The sequence below is a fragment of the Myxine glutinosa genome, chromosome 9 (genome assembly GCF_964187855.1).
Source record: "Myxine glutinosa chromosome 9, kmMyxGlut1.1, whole genome shotgun sequence".
In the NCBI taxonomy this organism is placed as follows: Eukaryota; Metazoa; Chordata; class Myxini; order Myxiniformes; family Myxinidae; genus Myxine; species Myxine glutinosa.
In genome coordinates, this window is record NC_136269.1 from 88119616 (window position 1) to 88138006 (window position 18391).

General features: G+C 47.0%; 1 protein-coding gene across 1 annotated transcript in view; it reads left to right on the forward strand.

Moving 5' to 3' along the window:
• The window catches only part of LOC137435239 (cadherin-7), a 140405-nt gene extending 122014 nt beyond the window's left edge, over positions 1 to 18391 (forward strand). The window contains exons 11-13 of the mRNA XM_068128857.2: positions 14963 to 15214; positions 15413 to 15656; positions 16739 to 18391. Of these exons, the coding sequence (XP_067984958.1) occupies positions 14963 to 15214; positions 15413 to 15656; positions 16739 to 17012 (770 nt within the window). The 3' untranslated portion in view covers positions 17013 to 18391. The remainder of the gene's footprint in view (positions 1 to 14962; positions 15215 to 15412; positions 15657 to 16738) is intronic.

An 18391-nucleotide genomic window follows, 5' to 3' on the forward strand; every position in this document is an offset into this window, starting at 1 on the left:
GAAATGAAGATCAAATCGCTGTATGTTGAAATATATTGAAAAAGTCAAAACTTTACATGGGGTGTACTTACTTTTTCACGTGACTGTATATATATATATATATATATATATATATATTATATATATATATATATATATATATATATATATATATATATATATCTATATATATATATACATACATACATACATACATACATGCCAGGGGCATACAAGAGGCCCCTTTATATGGTATATGCCATGTGGCAAAGTATAGAAAAGATGGGACATTGCATAGCTTGTAGAAAATGCCAAACAATAGAAAGAAGGGACATTCAAAAATTATCTTGTGCATGCTGGACTACCCTTGTGTGCTTAGGAGGAACCAAGTAATGCTCTAGAAAAGTTTATATAAAGGGGTGCCAATTTGATTCATACAGCTGCATGAAGAAGTAGATGTATTTTATTTGCCAGATGTTGGGCACCCCGTTTTTTTGTAAGTTTACGTCTGTTAATGCAGCGTTATTTCACCACTTTATTTAACACTGAAGGAGCCGGGGCTCCCACGTCGATCGGAAGAATGGACGCGACAAAAAGCTAGAATTCATCTGAGTTGCTTTAATGAAATCAAACACTCAGGCACTCTGAAAAACCGTTTATCAGTCAGCAATATATATCTATTCCGCCAGGGGGTTTGCCCAGGCCCGGCGCCAGGGGGCGGGGCCCAGCGTCCTGGCTGCGGCCTGGCAAGTTGAGCGCGGGCCTGGGCGTCCTGGACGAGCCCGGCATGGTGATCGCTCCGCGTCCTTGATAGGTGCAAGGCGATTGTGAAAACTCAGCGGCAGCCGCTACACACGTCCCCCCAGAATCGACTTGCACCGGCAGGGTCAATTTGAGGGGGGTCCTGATGACCCGGCCGAAGCGACCCCTGGCGGGTGGTGGGAGGGGGTCCGGTGAGGTGGTGGGCGGTCGAGTGGGGGGCACCGTGGACGGGGGACGGCCTCGCCGCGGCGGAAGGGCCACCCGTGGTGGGTGGTCGACGTCCACGTGCGCCGGCTTGAGGCGGTCCACAGCAATCCGGTCCGACCTGCCGCCGATGTCGATGACGAACGACTTGTCGTCCCGTCGCAGCACCCGGAAGGGCCCGTCGTACGGCGGCTGGAGTGGCCACCGATGTGCGTCGTGACGCACAAAAACATACTCCGCTGTGCGGAGTGCTGGGGGGACGTAGGACTGGGGGTCACCGTGGTGGGATGTTGGCACGGGGGCAAACCGTCGGGCGGCCTCCTGGAGGTCCGAGCGCTGGTGAGCTGCGGACCAGGGACTGGTAGCGTCGGGCACAAATTCGCCCGGGACGCGTAGCACCTGGCCATAGACAAGCTCGGCGGTGGATGCCTGGAGGTCCTCCTTGGGGGCCGTGCGAAGGCCCAAAAGGACCCACGGCAGCCGGTCGGCCCACCCGACGTCTTGAAGGCCGGCCATGAGCGCGGCCTTCATGGAGCGGTGGAATCGCTCGCACAACCCGTTTGCTTGGGGGTGGTAGGCCGTAGTACGGTGGAGCTTGATCCCCAGGTTGCGGGCGACCGCGCCCCACAGCTCGGAGGTGAACTGTGGACCGCGGTCTGACGAGATGTCCGCCGGTGCGCCGAAGCGGGCGACCCAGGTGGCGATGAAAGCCTGCGCCACGTCGGCGGTGGTGGTGGAGACGAGGGGAACGGCCTCCGGCCACCTGGTGGTCCTGTCCACCATGGTGAGCAGGTGTGTGAACCCCCGTGACGGGGGGAGGGGGCCCACCAGATCCACGTTGACGTGGTCGAAACGTCGTTCGGGCACGGTGAAAGGTGCCAGCGGGGCCTGGGTGTGTCGGTGGACCTTGGCCCGTTGGCAGGCCGTGCAGGCGCTGGTCCAATCGCGGACGTCCCGACGAAGGCCGTGCCAGACGAAACGCGCCGACACCAGCTTCTGGGAAGCTTTCCGGCCCGGGTGGGAAAGGCCGTGGAGGGAGGCGAAGATGCGGCGTTGCCAGGCGACGGGCACGATGGGGCGAGGCTGGCCTTGGGAGACGTCGCAGAGCAGGACAGTGTCCGCGCAGGGGATGTCGGCCAGGCGGAGGCCCGTGTCCGCCGCCCGGAGGGCTTGCACCGTGGTGTCGGTGGTTTGGTCCGCCGCCATAAGCGCAAAATCCACGCCCAGGTGGACCGCGTTCGCGCTGGCCCGGGAAAGACAGTCGGCCACGGCGTTGTTTTTGCCGGCGACGTGCCGGATGTCCGTGGTAAACTCCGACACGGCGGAGAGGTGGCGCTGTTGGCGGGCCGACCATGGCTCCATGACCTTGGCCATGGCGTAAACCAACGGCTTGTGGTCGACGAACGCCGTGAAAGGTCGGCCCTCCAGGAGGTGGCGGAAATGGCGGACGGCCAGGTGTAGACCGAGGAGCTCCCGGTCAAACGTGCTGTATTTGAGCTCGTTCGGCCGGAGCTGCCGGCTGAAAAAAGCGAGTGGCTGCCAAACCCCGTTCACCCATTGCTCATGTACGGCGCCCACCGCGTAGTCGGAGGCATCCGTGGTGAGGGCGATGGGAGCGTTGAGCACCGGGTGAGCGAGCAGTGTTGCGTCGGCGAGGGCCCGCTTTGAGCCTTGGAAGGCCGCATCCATTGCTGCGGACCAGGCGATGTCGTGCTTGGCCGGCATGCCCCGGAGGGCTTCGTAGAGGGGCCGCATGAGCTGAGCAGCGCGGGGCACGAAGCGGTGATAAAAATTCACCATTCCCAGGAATTCCTGCAGGGCCTTTATGGTGCGGGGACGCGGGAACGTGGTGATGGCCTCGACCTTGGTTGGCAGCGGCACGGCCCCGTTCTTGGTGATGTGATGGCCCAAAAAATCAACGGCCGTCGTGCCGAAGTGGCATTTGGCCGGGTTGACGATGAGGCCGTGCTCGCTGAGGCGCTCGAACAGCGTCCGGAGGTGGAGGAGGTGCTCGGCCCGGGACGTGCTGGCGACGAGGATGTCGTCCAGGTAAACGAAAAGGAACGGCAGGTCACGCAGCACGCCGTCCATCAAGCGCTGGAACGCCTGAGCCGCGTTCTTGAGACCAAACGGCATCCGCAAGAATTCGAATAAGCCGAACGGCGTGATGACTGCCGTTTTAGGGACGTCGGCCGCCCTGACAGGTACCTGGTGATATCCCCGTATGAGGTCAATTTTCGAAAAAATGACCCGTCCCGCCAGACGGGCGGAGAAGTCTTGGATATGCGGGATCGGGTACCTGTCGGGGGTGGTAGCGTCATTGAGACGGCGGTAGTCGCCACACGGGCGCCATCCACCCCCCGGCTTTGGCACGATGTGCAGTGGCGAGGCCCACGCGCTATCGGAGCGCCGCACGATGCCGAGGTGCTCCAACGCGTCGAATTCGGCCTTCGCTACGGCGAGCTTGGCTGGGTCGAGGCGGCGGGCCCTGGCATAGACCGGCGGGCCCGTGGTTGGTATGTGGTGCTCGATCCCATGCCGTACTGCGACGGCCGAAAACGTCGGCCGCGTGAGGGCCGGGAACTCCGTGAGCAGGCGAGCAAACTCGTTCGCCGCCGGGACGGCGCATGCCAGCTCGGTCGGCGCGGAGCTGCTCAATGTGCATACCAGGGAGCTGAAGGTTTCAGCGTTGATTAAACGACGCCGTTGGACGTCCACCAGCAGTCCGTGTGCGCAGAGGAAGTCGGCGCCTAGCAGAGCCACGGGCACGTTGGCGGTTACAAACGTCCAAGCAAAGCGTTGGCCGCCGAAGCAGAGGGTGACGTTGCGCGGGCCGAAGGTGCGGATAGTCGATCCGTTGGCCGCAACTAAGGAGGGGCCGCAAACCGCGGATTGCCTGTCCTGGTCAGAGGCGGGTATGACGCTCAGTTGGGCGCCGGTGTCGCACAGGAAGCGCCGTCCGGACGCTTTATCCGTGATGAACAGTAAGTTGCCCGTGTGGCCGGCGCTCATGGCTGGTAATGAACGCCGGCCCGGCCGTTTCCCGGCCTGCCGAAGGTGCACGGGGGTCGGCATGTCCGGGCCTTCTGTCCGAACCTGGCATGATAGTAACACCACGCTTGGTCAGGTGGAGGCCTCGGTCGTCGTGCCGGAGGTGGTCGGCTCGGTAGAGCGGCCGCCAATGGCGTCGGCAGTTCGGCCGTCGACCGTGCCGGGTGCTCGGGCGCCCTGGGTGTTGCGTCGGACGGCGGTGGGTCCCATGTCGCCGCTACGATGCGCTGTCCTGCGGCGGAGATCTTGTCGGCTTCTCTGGCAAGGGCCCGGGGATCTGTGATCGTCGTGCTTGCCAGGGCGAGGCGTACCGGGTTAGGCAGCTGACGGAAGAACAGCTCCCGGAACAGGAATGCCGGAGAGTGCTCGCCGAGCAGTGAAAGCATGTAGTCCATGCGCTCGGAAGGGCGCGTGTCGCCGAGCTCAGGCAGATCGAGCAGGCGCCGTGCGCGTTCCGCCGATGGGAGGGCGAAAGCATCGAGGAGCAGCTTCTTAATCGCGCCGTATTTGTCAGCGGCTGGCGGGCTTTCGAGGAGGCTCAGGGCGCGGGCCACGGTAACCGACCCGAGCGCAGCTACCACATGGTGGAAGCGGGTGTCGTCGGCCGTGATGCCTCGCAGGGCGAACAGGGACTCCGCCTGTGCGAACCAAACCGCCGCGTGAGCCTCCCAGAAGGTAGGCAGTTTAAGGGCGACTGCCGTGTCCATGTCGATAGGTCACCAATGAAGGAGCCGGGGCTCCCACGTCGATCGGAAGAATGGACGCGACAAAAAGCTAGAATTCATCTGAGTTGCTTTAATGAAATCAAACACTCAGGCACTCTGAAAAACCGTTTATCAGTCAGCAATATATATCTATTCCGCCAGGGGGTTTGCCCAGGCCCGGCACCAGGGGGCGTGGCCCAGCGTCCTGGCTGCGGCCTGGCAAGTTGAGCGCGGGCCTGGGCGTCCTGGACGAGCCCGGCATGGTGATCGCTCCGCGTCCTTGATAGGTGCAAGGCGATTGTGAAAACTCAGCGGCAGCCGCTACAACACGTTACATTAGTCCTTCATGCCTGTTGTTTGTGTCCTTTATGACGTCCCTAAAAACAATAAGTTCCCTGTTTGGAATAATTTTCAATTTTCTTTGTCTGCCAGTATAATATTATCTGTCCTCTTTGCAGATACTCAATCGAGACAAATTTAGAACCAAAGTACCGATAAACTACAGGTTCGTTTTACGATTTGTGTTCAAAATACAACAATCAAATTGAAATTAAATCATTCCTCGCTCATGAACTGGTATTTGTGGACAGACAGACAGACAAAAGTGAACCAATTGCTTACCTCTGCTTTTCGCTTCACGTGTCCCATAAATGAGAGATGGTGCAAGAATAAAATTGATTACCGTATCGCCGATATGAGATGCACTGTACCTGTCAGTTAAAATGGGGGAACAACATTTATTTCCTTCAAGTTTATTTCATAATACAGAGCTCTGAGAAACACCACAGAAAAAATATGGAGGAAACAGAAGTGACCTTCAAAGTTACATGCACTTCTCTAAATGTAATAATATGTCAAACTACTGCAAAGATAATTGCTGCTGTCACGGATTCACTCTTGTAGTGCAAATAAATTCGGGGAGAAGGCATGGAAAATGAGCATCTTTGAAATGGTAAGGGCATGATTAAAGTTAAAAACGCAAATCCATTGAACAAAAGTTGATTTGCATTACAAAGAGCTAATCTTGCTGGTATAATTATTATTACATTTCTTATTATATCTGTCCTGTTATTTGTGTGCAATGAAGCCTAGCTGTAGGCCTGATATGCTCAACCTCAAACTTTCGTGTGTGTGTGTGTGTGTGTGTGTGTGTGTGTGTGTGTCAGTGGTAACCTCGTATTATGGAGCAAGCTGTTTATTGGAGGAGATACACTACATGGGCAAAAGTATGTGGACACCCGAACATCACACCCGTATGTGCTCGTCGAACATCTCATTCCAAAATCATGGGCATTAATATGGAGTTGGTCCCCCCTCCCCCACCCCCTTTTGCTGCTATACGGGCCTCCACTCTTCTGGAAAGACTTTCCACTAGATGTTGGAAATTGCTGTGGGAATTTGCTTCCATTCAGCCACAAGAGCATTAGTGAGGTTGGGCACTGATGTTGAGTGATTAGGCCTGGCTCGCTGTCGGCATTCCAATTCATCCCAAAGGTGTTTGATGGGGTTGAGGTCAGGGCTCTGTGCAGGCCAGTCAAGTTCTTCCACACCAATCCCGACAAAACATTTCTGTATGGACTTTGCTTTGTGCACGGGGCATTGTCATGCTGAAACAGGAAAGGGCCTTCCCCAAACTGTTGCTACCAAGTTGGAAGCACACAATCGTCTAGAATGTCATTGTGTGCTGTAGCGTTAGGATTTCCCTTCACTGGAACTAAGGGGCCGAGCCCAAACCATGAAAAACAAGCCCCAGACCATCATTCCTCCTCCACCAAACTTTACAGTTGACACTATGCATTCGGGCAGGTAGCGTTCTCCTGGCATCCGCCAAACCTATATTCGTCCGTCGGACTGCCACATGGTGAAGCGTGATTCATCACTCCAGAGAACGCGTTTCCACTGCTCCAGAGTCCAATGGTGGTGAGCTTTACACCACTCCAGCTGACGCTTCGCATTGCACATGGTGATCATAGGCTTGTGTGCAGCTGCTCTTCCATGGAAACCTATTTCATGAAGCTCCCCACGAACCGTTGTTGTGCTGACGTTGCTTCCAGAGGCAGTTTGGAACTTGGTAGTGAGTATTGCAACTGAGGAAACATGATTATTACGCGCTACGTGCTTCAGCACTCGACGGTCCCGTTCTGTAAGCTTGTGTGGCCTACCACTTCGTGGCTGAGCTGTTCTTGCTCCTAAACGTTTCCACTTCACAATAACAGCACTTACAGCTGACCGGGGCAGCTCTGGCAGGGCAGAAATTTGACAAACTGACATGTTGGAAAGGTTGCATCCTATGACGGAGCCACGTTGAAAGTCACTGAGCTCTTCAGTACGGCCCATTCTACTGCCAATGTGTGTGCTTGATTATATATACCTGTCAGCAATGGGTGTGGCTGAAACAGCCGAATCCACTAATAAGAAGGGGTGTCCGCATACTTTTGGCTATGTAGTGTATCTAAATGGATGTTTCTCCTGCAGGTATGTGGATGTAAAAGTATGATTTGCACGAATAAGCCAGTGGTCTGCTTACACAGCCAAATTCTGAAGTCCTTGTATGAATCCAATGATAGGGTCGACCCCTGTGACCTATTAGGACACTTCCAGATATATAATCACTACCACATCTCCATGAGTGCATGGAAATAGTGAGATCAGACTATTCTTGTGATGGATCTTGTATTCGGTCATCATTTATTTCTAGGCCTAAACAATCCTTCTGAATTAAAAAAATTGGAAACCAGGTGAAAAGTGCTGCTGGGGTTTGCAGCCAAGTGTCTCATGGGTTTGCATCACCCTGTACAATTTAGCTTTGTGCATGGAAATGGAAGGTTCTCTTTTGAAAGTGAATGTTTCATCTTTATTCCTCGACCTCCGAAGAGATGTTGTGGATTACATCCAATAGCTGCTCAATGCACAGCTGGATTGTGTCTGTGAATAATCACTTATGGTGATCCTGCCTCTTTTACACCGGGCTTTGCTAAACTGATTGGCCAATAGGAGCACACCACCACAGCTTTTGCAGAGCTGGACCCTGACTGTCACATTGATCTACGGCCACGTGATTGGACTGCCAGTATAATTTATATTATGGGACTTGCAGTAAAAGGCGATTAGTTCAGCGGGCTCATAAGTTTAACATGCACAAAGCTCCTGATTTGCGAGTTTTCTGTTGATGGGTTCTGTTGGACTCCAGCACAAAACAAAATGTGCTTGTTCTCACGCCTGGGGGATATTTTACAACATGGAAGGTTGTTGGGCCAAAATTGGTGGTGTCGCCTCAGGAGGACCCTTTCTGGCCGACAGCTTCCACGTTAGCCTCATAAGTACCTGTGAGAGTGGAGATTGAACCAGATCTGGTGCCTGAATGAAGGCTTTGTCCTCTTTGTGAAACATGGAGCTTATTTCCTAAAGCCCTTACATTGTTGAAGGTGATTTAACAAAATGTTAAAACGCTTGAAAACGAAATGGAATGAAAGCATTCTTTATGCGCAGAATTGTTTTTTCCTTAAATATCGTTTAAGAGCGGAGTTCCCATCTACAGGGTATACGGCTCTTGGAATTGCAGTCACACAAATCATGCATACCTGCAGACAGAGACACCAGTCAATGTAGGATTTCAATTGAGACAAACATAGCTGGCGACCTTAGGGAAATTGACAACTCACCGGTGCACTCTGGGTACCGACAATGCCATGATCTTGTGACGTCACCTTTCTCTCCGCATTCTCCTCTCTCCCGCCTAACTCAATGGAATGGCAACCTCATGGGGTTTGTCTGTGCTCTATCCTCTAATGCTGAGCATCAATCAAGGAAGCAACAGGTACAATTTCTCCATTGTTTGTATGACTCGGCTAGGGACAGAATCGAACCTTCGACTTCCCAGACTAACAGCTGATGCTCTCACACCTAGAATGACACCTGGTAGAGCGCACACCTCCGCCAGGCTCAACAGTTTTTGTATCCCACTGATAGGCCAGATCTGAATCTGCACCTCAACCAAAATCTAATCGGTTTGTTCTTGTCACGTAACCAACTCATCCACCTAGTTTTGTCATAATCTGTCCACAACTTTTTGAGATATCATGCTATATATTGTTGTTGTCCCTATCTCTCAATAGTGGAGAATCGATTTTAAAATGGTCGTATACAGATCTGGATCTTCACCAAAATTGAATCAATTCGTCCTGGTCACAAAACCAACCTGTCCCCCAAATTTCGTTTGAATCCGTCCATAAATTTTTGAGATGTCCTTTTCAGACGGAGAGACAAACATACAGACAGGGGCGGAAACATAACCTCCACCCAGCTTCGGTGGCGGAGGTAATAATGCTACTAAGTCAACACAGTTGGCCTTTTAGTGCTCCCGTCTGAGCAAACTAAGAAAACAAAACTTTTATTTTTTCTCCCCAAATAAAACTTTTCAAAATAATAAAAATTTAAGAGCCCTGTTATTTTGACTTGTTTAGCATTCCCATCTGAGCACAAGCCTCATTAGGTTGGGGTCCCAGGTTCAAATCGCATGCACTTTGTTGATCTGTCACCTGTCTGTTATTACCCTTGTCATGCAGGTACACCAATGTCTCCTAATGTCCTTGTACCACATATGATGTACAGCATGTACAAGATCCGTCAGGAGGCGTAGATCAGCATTTTAAAATACTAAAAGCAAATACTTTCTGAAAATATTTCACACGGCTTAACGTTTAAGGTGGCTGGCTTATGGTGTAAATCATAATTAGGTGTAAATTCTTGAGTTTCTTGAGTGAGGCATAAATTCTTGAGTTTCTTCAGTGAGGTGTAAATTCTTGAGTTTCTTGAGTGAGGAATAAATTCTTGAGTTTCTTGAGTGAGGCATAAATTCTTGAGTTTCTTGAGTGAGGCGTAAATTCTTGAGTTTCTTGAGTGAGGTGTAAATTCTTGAATTTCTTGAGTGAGGCATAAATTCTTGAGTTTCTTGAGTGAGGAATAAATTCTTGAGTTTCTTGAGTGAGGTGTAGATTCTTGAGTTTCTTGAGTGAGGCATAAATTCTTGAATTTCTTGAGTGAGGCATAAATTCTTGAGTTTCTTGAGTGAGGCATAAATTCTTGAGTTTCTTGAGTGAGGCATAAATTCTTGAGTTTCTTGAGTGAGGTGTAAATTCTTGAATTTCTTGAGTGAGGCATAAATTCTTGAGTTTCTTGAGTGAGGAATAAATTCTTGAGTTTCTTGAGTGAGGTGTAGATTCTTGAGTTTCTTGAGTGAGGCATAAATTCTTGAGTTTCTTGAGTGAGGCATAAATTCTTGAGTTTCTTGAGTGAGGCATAAATTCTTGAATTTCTTGAGTGAGGCATAAATTCTTGAATTTCTTGAGTGAGGCATAAATTCTTGAGTTTCTTGAGTGAGGAATAAATTCTTGAGTTTCTTAAGTGAGGCATAAATTCTTGAGTTTCTTGAGTGAGGAATAAATTCTTGAGTTTCTTGAGTGAGGCATAAATTCTTGAATTTCTTGAGTGAGGCATAAATTCTTGAGTTTCTTGAGTGAGGAATAAATTCTTGAGTTTCTTAAGTGAGGCATAAATTCTTGAGTTTCTTGAGTGAGGAATAAATTCTTGAGTTTCTTGAGTGAGGTGTAGATTCTTGAGTTTCTTGAGTGAGGCATAAATTCTTGAGTTTCTTGAGTGAGGTGTAAATTCTTGAGTTTCTTGAGTGAGGCATAAATTCTTGAGTTTCTTGAGTGAGGCATAAATTCTTGAGTTTCTTGAGTGAGGTGCAAATTCTTGAGTGAGATGTAAATTCTTGAGTTTCTTGAGTGAGGTGTAGATTCTTGAGTTTCTTGAGTGAGGCATAAATTCTTGAGTTTCTTGAGTAAGGTGTAGATTCTTGAGTTTCTTGAGTGAGGTGTAGATTCTTGAGTTTCTTGAGTGAGGTGTAGATTCTTGAGTTTCTTGAGTGAGGCATAAATTATTGAGTTTCTTGAGTGAGGTGTAAATTCTTGAATTTCTTGAGTGAGGAATAAATTCTTGAGTTTCTTGAGTGAGGCATAAATTATTGAGTTTCTTGAGTGAGGTGTAAATTCTTGAATTTCTTGAGTGAGGAATAAATTCTTGAGTTTCTTAAGTGAGGCATAAATTCTTGAATTTCTTGAGTGAGGAATAAATTCTTGAGTTTCTTGAGTGACGTGTAGATTCTTGAGTTTCTTGAGTGAGGCATAAATTCTTGAGTTTCTTGAGTGAGGCATAAATTCTTGAGTTTCTTGAGTGAGGCATAAATTCTTGAATTTCTTGAGTGAGGAATAAATTCTTGAGTTTCTTGAGTGAGGTGTAGATTCTTGAGTTTCTTGAGTGAGGCATAAATTCTTGAGTTTCTTGAGTGAGGTGTAGATTCTTGAGTTTCTTGAGTGAGGCATAAATTCTTGAGTTTCTTGAGTGAGGCATAAATTCTTGAGTTTCTTGAGTGAGGCATAAATTCTTGAGTTTCTTGAGTGAGGCATAAATTCTTGAGTTTCTTGAGTGAGGCATAAATTCTTGAATTTCTTGAGTGAGGCATAAATTCTTGAATTTCTTGAGTGAGGAATAAATTCTTGAGTTTCTTGAGTGAGGTGTAGATTCTTGAGTTTCTTGAGTGAGGCATAAATTCTTGAGTTTCTTGAGTGAGGCATAAATTCTTGAGTTTCTTGAGTGAGGCATAAATTCTTGAGTTTCTTGAGTGAGGCATAAATTCTTGAGTTTCTTGAGTGAGGCATAAATTCTTGAGTTTCTTGAGTGAGGCATAAATTCTTGAGTTTCTTGAGTGAGGTGCAAATTCTTGAGTGAGATATAAATTCTTGAGTTTCTTGTGTGAGGTGTAAATTCTTGACTTTCTTGAGTGAGGGGTAAATTATTGAGTTTCTTGAGTGAGTTGTAAATTCTTGAGTTTCTTGAGTGAGGTGTAAATTCTTGAGTTTCTTGAGTGAGGTGTAAATTCTTGAGTTTCTTGAGTGAGGTGTAGATTCTTGAGTTTCTTGAGTGAGGTGTAAATTCTTGAGTTTCTTGAGTGAGGTGTAAATTCTTGAGTTTCTTGAGTGAGGTGTAAATTCTTGAGTTTCTTGAGTGAGGTGTAGACTCTTGAGTTTCTTGAGTGAGGCATAAATTCTTGAATTTCTTGAGTGAGGCATAAATTCTTGAGTTTCTTGAGTGAGGCATAAATTCTTGAGTTTCTTGAGTGAGGCATAAATTCTTGAGTTTCTTGAGTGAGGTGTAAATTCTTGAGTTTCTTGAGTGAGGTGTAAATTCTTGAGTTTCTTGAGTGAGGCATAAATTCTTGAGTTTCTTGAGTGAGGTGTAAATTCTTGAGTTTCTTGAGTGAAGTGTAAATTCTTGAGTTTCTTGAGTGAGGCATAAATTCTTGAGTTTCTTGAGTGAGGTGTAGATTCTTGAGTTTCTTGAGTGAGGCATAAATTCTTGAATTTCTTGAGTGAGGCATAAATTCTTGAGTTTCTTGAGTGAGGCATGAATTCTTGAGTTTCTTGAGTGAGGAATAAATTCTTGAGTTTCTTGAGTGAGGCATAAATTCTTGAGTTTCTTGAGTGAGGCATAAATTCTTGAGTTTCTTGAGTGAGGCATAAATTCTTGAGTTTCTTGAGTGAGGCATAAATTCTTGAGTTTCTTGAGTGAGGTGCAAATTCTTGAGTTTCTTGAGTGAGGTGTAAATTCTTGAGTTTCTTGAGTGAGGCATAAATTCTTGAGTTTCTTGAGTGAGGCATAAATTCTTGAGTTTCTTGAGTGAGGTGCAAATTCTTGAGTGAGATGTAAATTCTTGAGTTTCTTGTGTGAGGTGTAAATTCTTGAGTTTCTTGAGTGAGGGGTAAATTATTGAGTTTCTTGAGTGAGGTGTAAATTCTTGAGTTTCTTGAGTGAGGCATAAATTCTTGAGTTTCTTGAGTGAGGTGCAAATTCTTGAGTGAGATGTAAATTCTTGAGTTTCTTGTGTGAGGTGTAAATTCTTGAGTTTCTTGAGTGAGGGGTAAATTATTGAGTTTCTTGAGTGAGGTGCAAATTCTTGAGTGAGATGTAAATTCTTGAGTTTCTTGTGTGAGGTATAAATTCTTGAGTTTCTTGAGTGAGGGGTAAATTATTGAGTTTCTTGAGTGAGGTGTAAATTCTTGAGTTTCTTGAGTGAGGTGTAAATTCTTGAGTTTCTTGAGTGAGGTGTAAATTCTTGAGTTTCTTGAGTGAGGTGCAAATTCTTGAGTGAGGCATAAATTCTTGAGTTTCTTGAGTGAGGCATAATTTCTTGAGTTTCTTGAGTGAGGCATAAATTATTGAGTTTCTTGAGTGAGGTGCAAATTCTTGAGTGAGATGTAAATTCTTGAGTTTCTTGTGTGAGGTGTAAATTCTTGAGTTTCTTGAGTGAGGGGTAAATTATTGAGTTTCTTGAGTGAGGTGTAAATTCTTGAGTTTCTTGAGTGAGGTGTAAATTCTTGAGTTTCTTGAGTGAGGTGTAAATTCTTGAGTTTCTTGAGTGAGGTGCAAATTCTTGAGTGAGATGTAAATTCTTGAGTTTCTTGTGTGAGGTGTAAATTCTTGAGTTTCTTGAGTGAGGGGTAAATTCTTGAGTTTCTTGAGTGAGGTGTAAATTCTTGAGTTTCTTGAGTGAGGTGTAAATTCTTGAGTTTCTTGAGTGAGGTGTAAATTCTTGAGTTTCTTGAGTGAGGTGCAAATTCTTGAGTGAGATGTAAATTCTTGAGTTTCTTGTGTGAGGTGTAAATTCTTGAGTTTCTTGAGTGAGGGGTAAATTCTTGAGTTTCTTGAGTGAGGTGTAAATTCTTGAGTTTCTTGAGTGAGGTGTAAATTCTTGAGTTTCTTGAGTGAGGTGTAAATTCTTGAGTTTCTTGAGAGGTGTAAATTCTTGAGTTTCTTGATAGGTGTAAATTCTTGAGTTTCTTGAGTGAGGTGTAAATTCTTGAGCTTCTTGAGTGAGGTGTAAATTCTTGAGTTTCTTGAGTGAGGTGTAAATTCTTGAGTTTCTTGAGTGAGGTGTAAATTCTTGAGTTTCTTGAGTGAGGTGTAAATTCTTGAGTTTCTTGAGTGAGGTGTAAATTCTTGAGTTTCTTGAGTGATTTGTAAATTCTTGAGTTTCTTGAGTGAGGCATAAATTCTTGAGTTTCTTGAGTGAGGCATAAATTCTTGAGTTTCTTGAGTGAGGTGTAGATTCTTGAGTTTCTTGAGTGAGGCATAAATTCTTGAGTTTCTTGAGTGAGGTGTAGATTCTTGAGTTTCTTGAGTGAGGCATAAATTCTTGAGTTTCTTGAGTGAGGTGTAGATTCTTGAGTTTCTTGAGTGAGGCATAAATTCTTGAGTTTCTTGAGTGAGGCATAAATTCTTGAGTTTCTTGAGTGAGGTGTAGATTCTTGAGTTTCTTGAGTGAGGCATAAATTCTTGAGTTTCTTGAGTGAGGAATAAATTCTTGAGTTTCTTGAGTGAGGTGTAGATTCTTGAATTTCTTGAGTGAGGCATAAATTCTTGAGTTTCTTGAGTGAGGAATAAATTCTTGAGTTTCTTGAGTGAGCCATAAATTCTTGAGTTTCTTGAGTGAGGAATAAATTCTTGAGTTTCTTGAGTGAGGCATAAATTCTTGAGTTTCTTGAGCGAGGTGTAAATTCTTGAGTTTCTTGAGTGGGGTGTAAATTCTTGAGTGAGGGGTAAATTCTTGAGTTTCTTGAGTGAGCTGTAAATTCTTGAGTGAGGTGTAAATTATTGAGCCCCTGTTGCCATGCCATTGAAATGACACCAGTTGGATCGACTCGGCCAGCCATCCTTCTGAGGTTGGCAAAATTAGTACCAGCTTACAGGTACCAGAGGTACTGGCTGCATCAGTGGCACAGGCATGCTTCAGAAAGTGATGTAATCAGCCGCGTACGCTACATAGGAAACAACAACTTTCTAGAGTGTACATTATGTTAAAGTCTTATGACTTCAAAGTACTCTTAAATATATATTTTCCCCAAAACTGCTTGGGATTGGGTTCGACGTTAGCAACACATATCCGCGAGATGGATTGTACGAATGAGGACAGATTGCTCTGAGGAATCCTGGCACCGTCTCTGACACTTCCACCGCGTGATGCTTCAGTGAATGACTGATAAATCCTCTGGGATATGCCGACATATGGAGCATGGTTTTACCACGCTACTGAGGCTTGTTGATGCGGATCTGTAGGACCTTGTTCGAAATAAAGCATCAAATGAAATGACGGGTCTCCATGATGATTGTCTAACCTTTCACACCCACCGACCCTCATCTTGCAGACAAAACCGCACAATTGCTGTTGCGTCCTGGCAGTGTTCTGCAAGCCGAGCAAAGCCCGATGCTGCTACCACTGGCCGTGTCTGATGGCGGCTCCCCCAGCCTCACGGGGACCAGCACCTTGACGGTGCGCGTGTGTTCATGCTCACCTGACGGATATGTCGCCTCCTGCGCCAAGGGTGCCCTGATCCGAGGACCCGGCCTCAGTGCCGAAGCACTTATTGCCATTCTTGCCTGCCTCCTCATTCTGCTGAGTACGTAGCACGCTGACTGTACTTTAGTGACAATTGTGCGTTATGACGTCATCAAGCATTCGAATCCCAATGTGGACGTGATGTTGTGAAGTGTGTGGTCATTTGCAATTCTGTAAAGTGTATTGCAGAGTAAAATAGATATGTAGCACTCCATTGAAGATGCTGAGCTTTCCTTTCCGATTCTTCCCTCCTCCCCAGTCATCGTTGTGCTGTTCGTGACGCTGCGGAGAAAGCGCAAGGAGCCTTTGCTCGCGGAGTCCGAGGGTGATGTGCGGGAGACGGTTGTGAGCTACGATGATGAAGGGGGTGGAGAGGAGGACACCGAGGCGTTTGACATAGCAGCGCTCAAGCATGTGGAGGGTGGGATTGCTGGGTTGCCTGATCAAGGAGCACGCCGGGACATCAAGCCAGAGCATGCCATCCCTCCTGGGGTTCTACGCAGGTTAGTGTAGTCGGTGGGTGTTTAGCCAAGGCTCGTTAGCAATAAAACCAAGGTTTCATTATTAGGCCTTGGCTGAACAACAAAACCTGACTATATAATGCTAAAAACTCGACTGGCAGTCTTCATTCGTTTTTATGATAGACAAGCCATGATGTTATCACAAGGTGCCACCAACATTAAAAAAAAAATGCATGTATGAAGGGAATTTGGCCTATTGTACGTGTTCTATCCTATGTCGACCTACCACCACTTCCCCCTACTCCAGGTAGTGCCAACTAGCTGTCTAACCCAAAGCAAAGAACATGGGGGAGGATACCAGCACACATTAGCTGACTCTTCCAAAAGATAACATGGGATTTTAAACATCCACATCCTATATGTATATGGGAGAGCCGACTTTCAACCTCTTATACAAAGGGTTTGATAGGACAAATGAGAGGTAGCGAAGCACACTCGCCTTTGAGCGGTGTAAGCTGGATTCAATTTCTAATTCCATTTTTTAACTGTCACCCTGGTGTTGGCTTAGCGGTTCGGGTGCCGGCTTGGGATCCTAGGATCCTGGGTTTCGAATCCCGGTCGATTGCTGAATTAACGCCAGGGGGGTTGACTCAGCCTGTCATCCTTCTGAGGTCGACAAATTGAGTACCAGCTTGCTGGGATGAATGATCATGGTGTGCACCCCGATTTAGAATAGGTACACCGTATCCCTGCACATAGTAAGAGGCGACTAAGGGTTGGCATCAGGAATGAGCACCTGGCCATAAAACATTGCCTCAAACAGGGAACCTTGATTGTCATGGGGCCCGCAAGGATAAACCCTGCTCTAGTGGGGAAAAATGGCCTTAAAACAATCATTCATTCCCTGGTGCCTAGTGCAGCAACCATTTTAGGTTATGGAAGTTTCTCCCAACCAGTCCTGGGTGCCCTGATGCTCTCCAGAGGGGTGGAGGTAGAGTAACAACTACAACAACAGTTATGAAAATGTTAAAATGCAGTTTAAATGTTGATATTGACACTGGATTATACGTGCATGGGATGGGGAAGTCAAGTATGACCGTCTTGATTTGTGTGTCCACACTCAGGTGTTGGCCAGAGGCACAAGGTGGCGGAGAGATGGGCTCTTTCCTGCAGGACATGTTACTCGAAGCGGATAGAGATCCCTCGGCTCCGCCTTATGATTCCCTGCAGGTGTTTGCATACGAAGGTGCCGGTTCTGTAGCTGGCTCTCTGAGCTCACTCGACTCGCGCGCCTCGACCGACTCCGATCAGAACTATGACTACCTGAATGACTGGGGGCCTCGGTTCCAGAAGTTGTCGGCAATGTATGCAGATGGCGGGTCCAATAGCGGAGACTGAGAACCTTCGACACGTCTATTCTGGCACCTCTTCTCTTTGTCCATCTTTTGTCCATCTCTTTCTGCCTTCCTTTCTCTCCTGTGGCTTTTGGGGCAAGACCACTACGAGACAGGTCACGTTCGGCTTGATCTACCTTCCAGCCACCATCGTTTTCTCTCTCTTTCTTGCACGCTCTCCAAATTTTCTTTCTTCTTTCACTGCCAATCCAAAGCCCCGCCATCAATCCTTTTTTCGCATTATTACAACAATACCCCTTTCTACAACATTTCAAGGTGAGGCCTGCCAATTAACATAGGCTTCAGACAAAGGCACAAGGCCTTTCAGTACCACAACTGCCTGGCAGAACTGAACAATGCCCCCATGGTTTGAATTGATCACAGTATGACTTTTTTTGCTTTGTGTTTATTATTATTATTATTATTATTATTATTATTATTGATATTATTACTCTGATTTTGCTACATTATTGTTCGATGCTTATTTTCAATTCCTATTTCTCCTCGCCCTCACCCATTCCTGCACAAAAGAATTGTCTCTTGCCATTACAACTGCCTTGCATGCTCAATACCCATTGTACCCTTCAACTCAACACTTCTCACAACCACGTTCACCTTCCTCAAATATTTGGGACCAATTTATCACTGCTGACGGTGCCACCGGCCCTCACTTTGTGTTTGCACGCGGCGTTGAACGTGGTGTGTTCTGGATTTCCCCTCCTTCTCAAAGCTGCCAAATCACAAAGCGCGCATAATGCCCAAGTTTGTGCTCTGCACATTTCGCATTCCGTTTCTGTTACGTTTACACTGTTTACCTGCTAATGAGGAGCAGAAGTCACCTCTCACGCTTGTTTCTACCGCACGAAATGGTGACCTTCAGATGTGCACTCTTCTTTTTATTTCCTATTTTTTTGCTCCCGTCAACTCCTCCCTGTTATTTATCGCTGGCAGTGTTAAGTACTGTTTACAACCTGCTTACATTGCAAACATTTGGCACCCGGCAGCTTTCTCGTTCCTGGAGCTGCGTTGCTCATCCTGCACCATCTGCTCTTGACTAGCAAAGGTTGCGGTGCAGCCAGGTACTTTCAACCACAGCTGGATGAAATCCTACTTCGGATATGGATCAAATTTTGACCTGAAATGGATCCCATCTCGATCAATTGATTTTGGGTCATTGCCGAGCTGTAATAACATCAGAGCTGCCCGAGCCGGGCATAATCTGATTAGAAGTCGGACCTGCGGACTCATTGCAAGAGATTGGCCAGTTGATCCAGTTTTAATGATTCCCTCACTCCATTGTCCCTTGGTTTTATTTTGATCTTATTTTTGTATAACCTCACCACGTTTATACTCTTAAAGAATAAAAGTTTGTTTACAAAAACA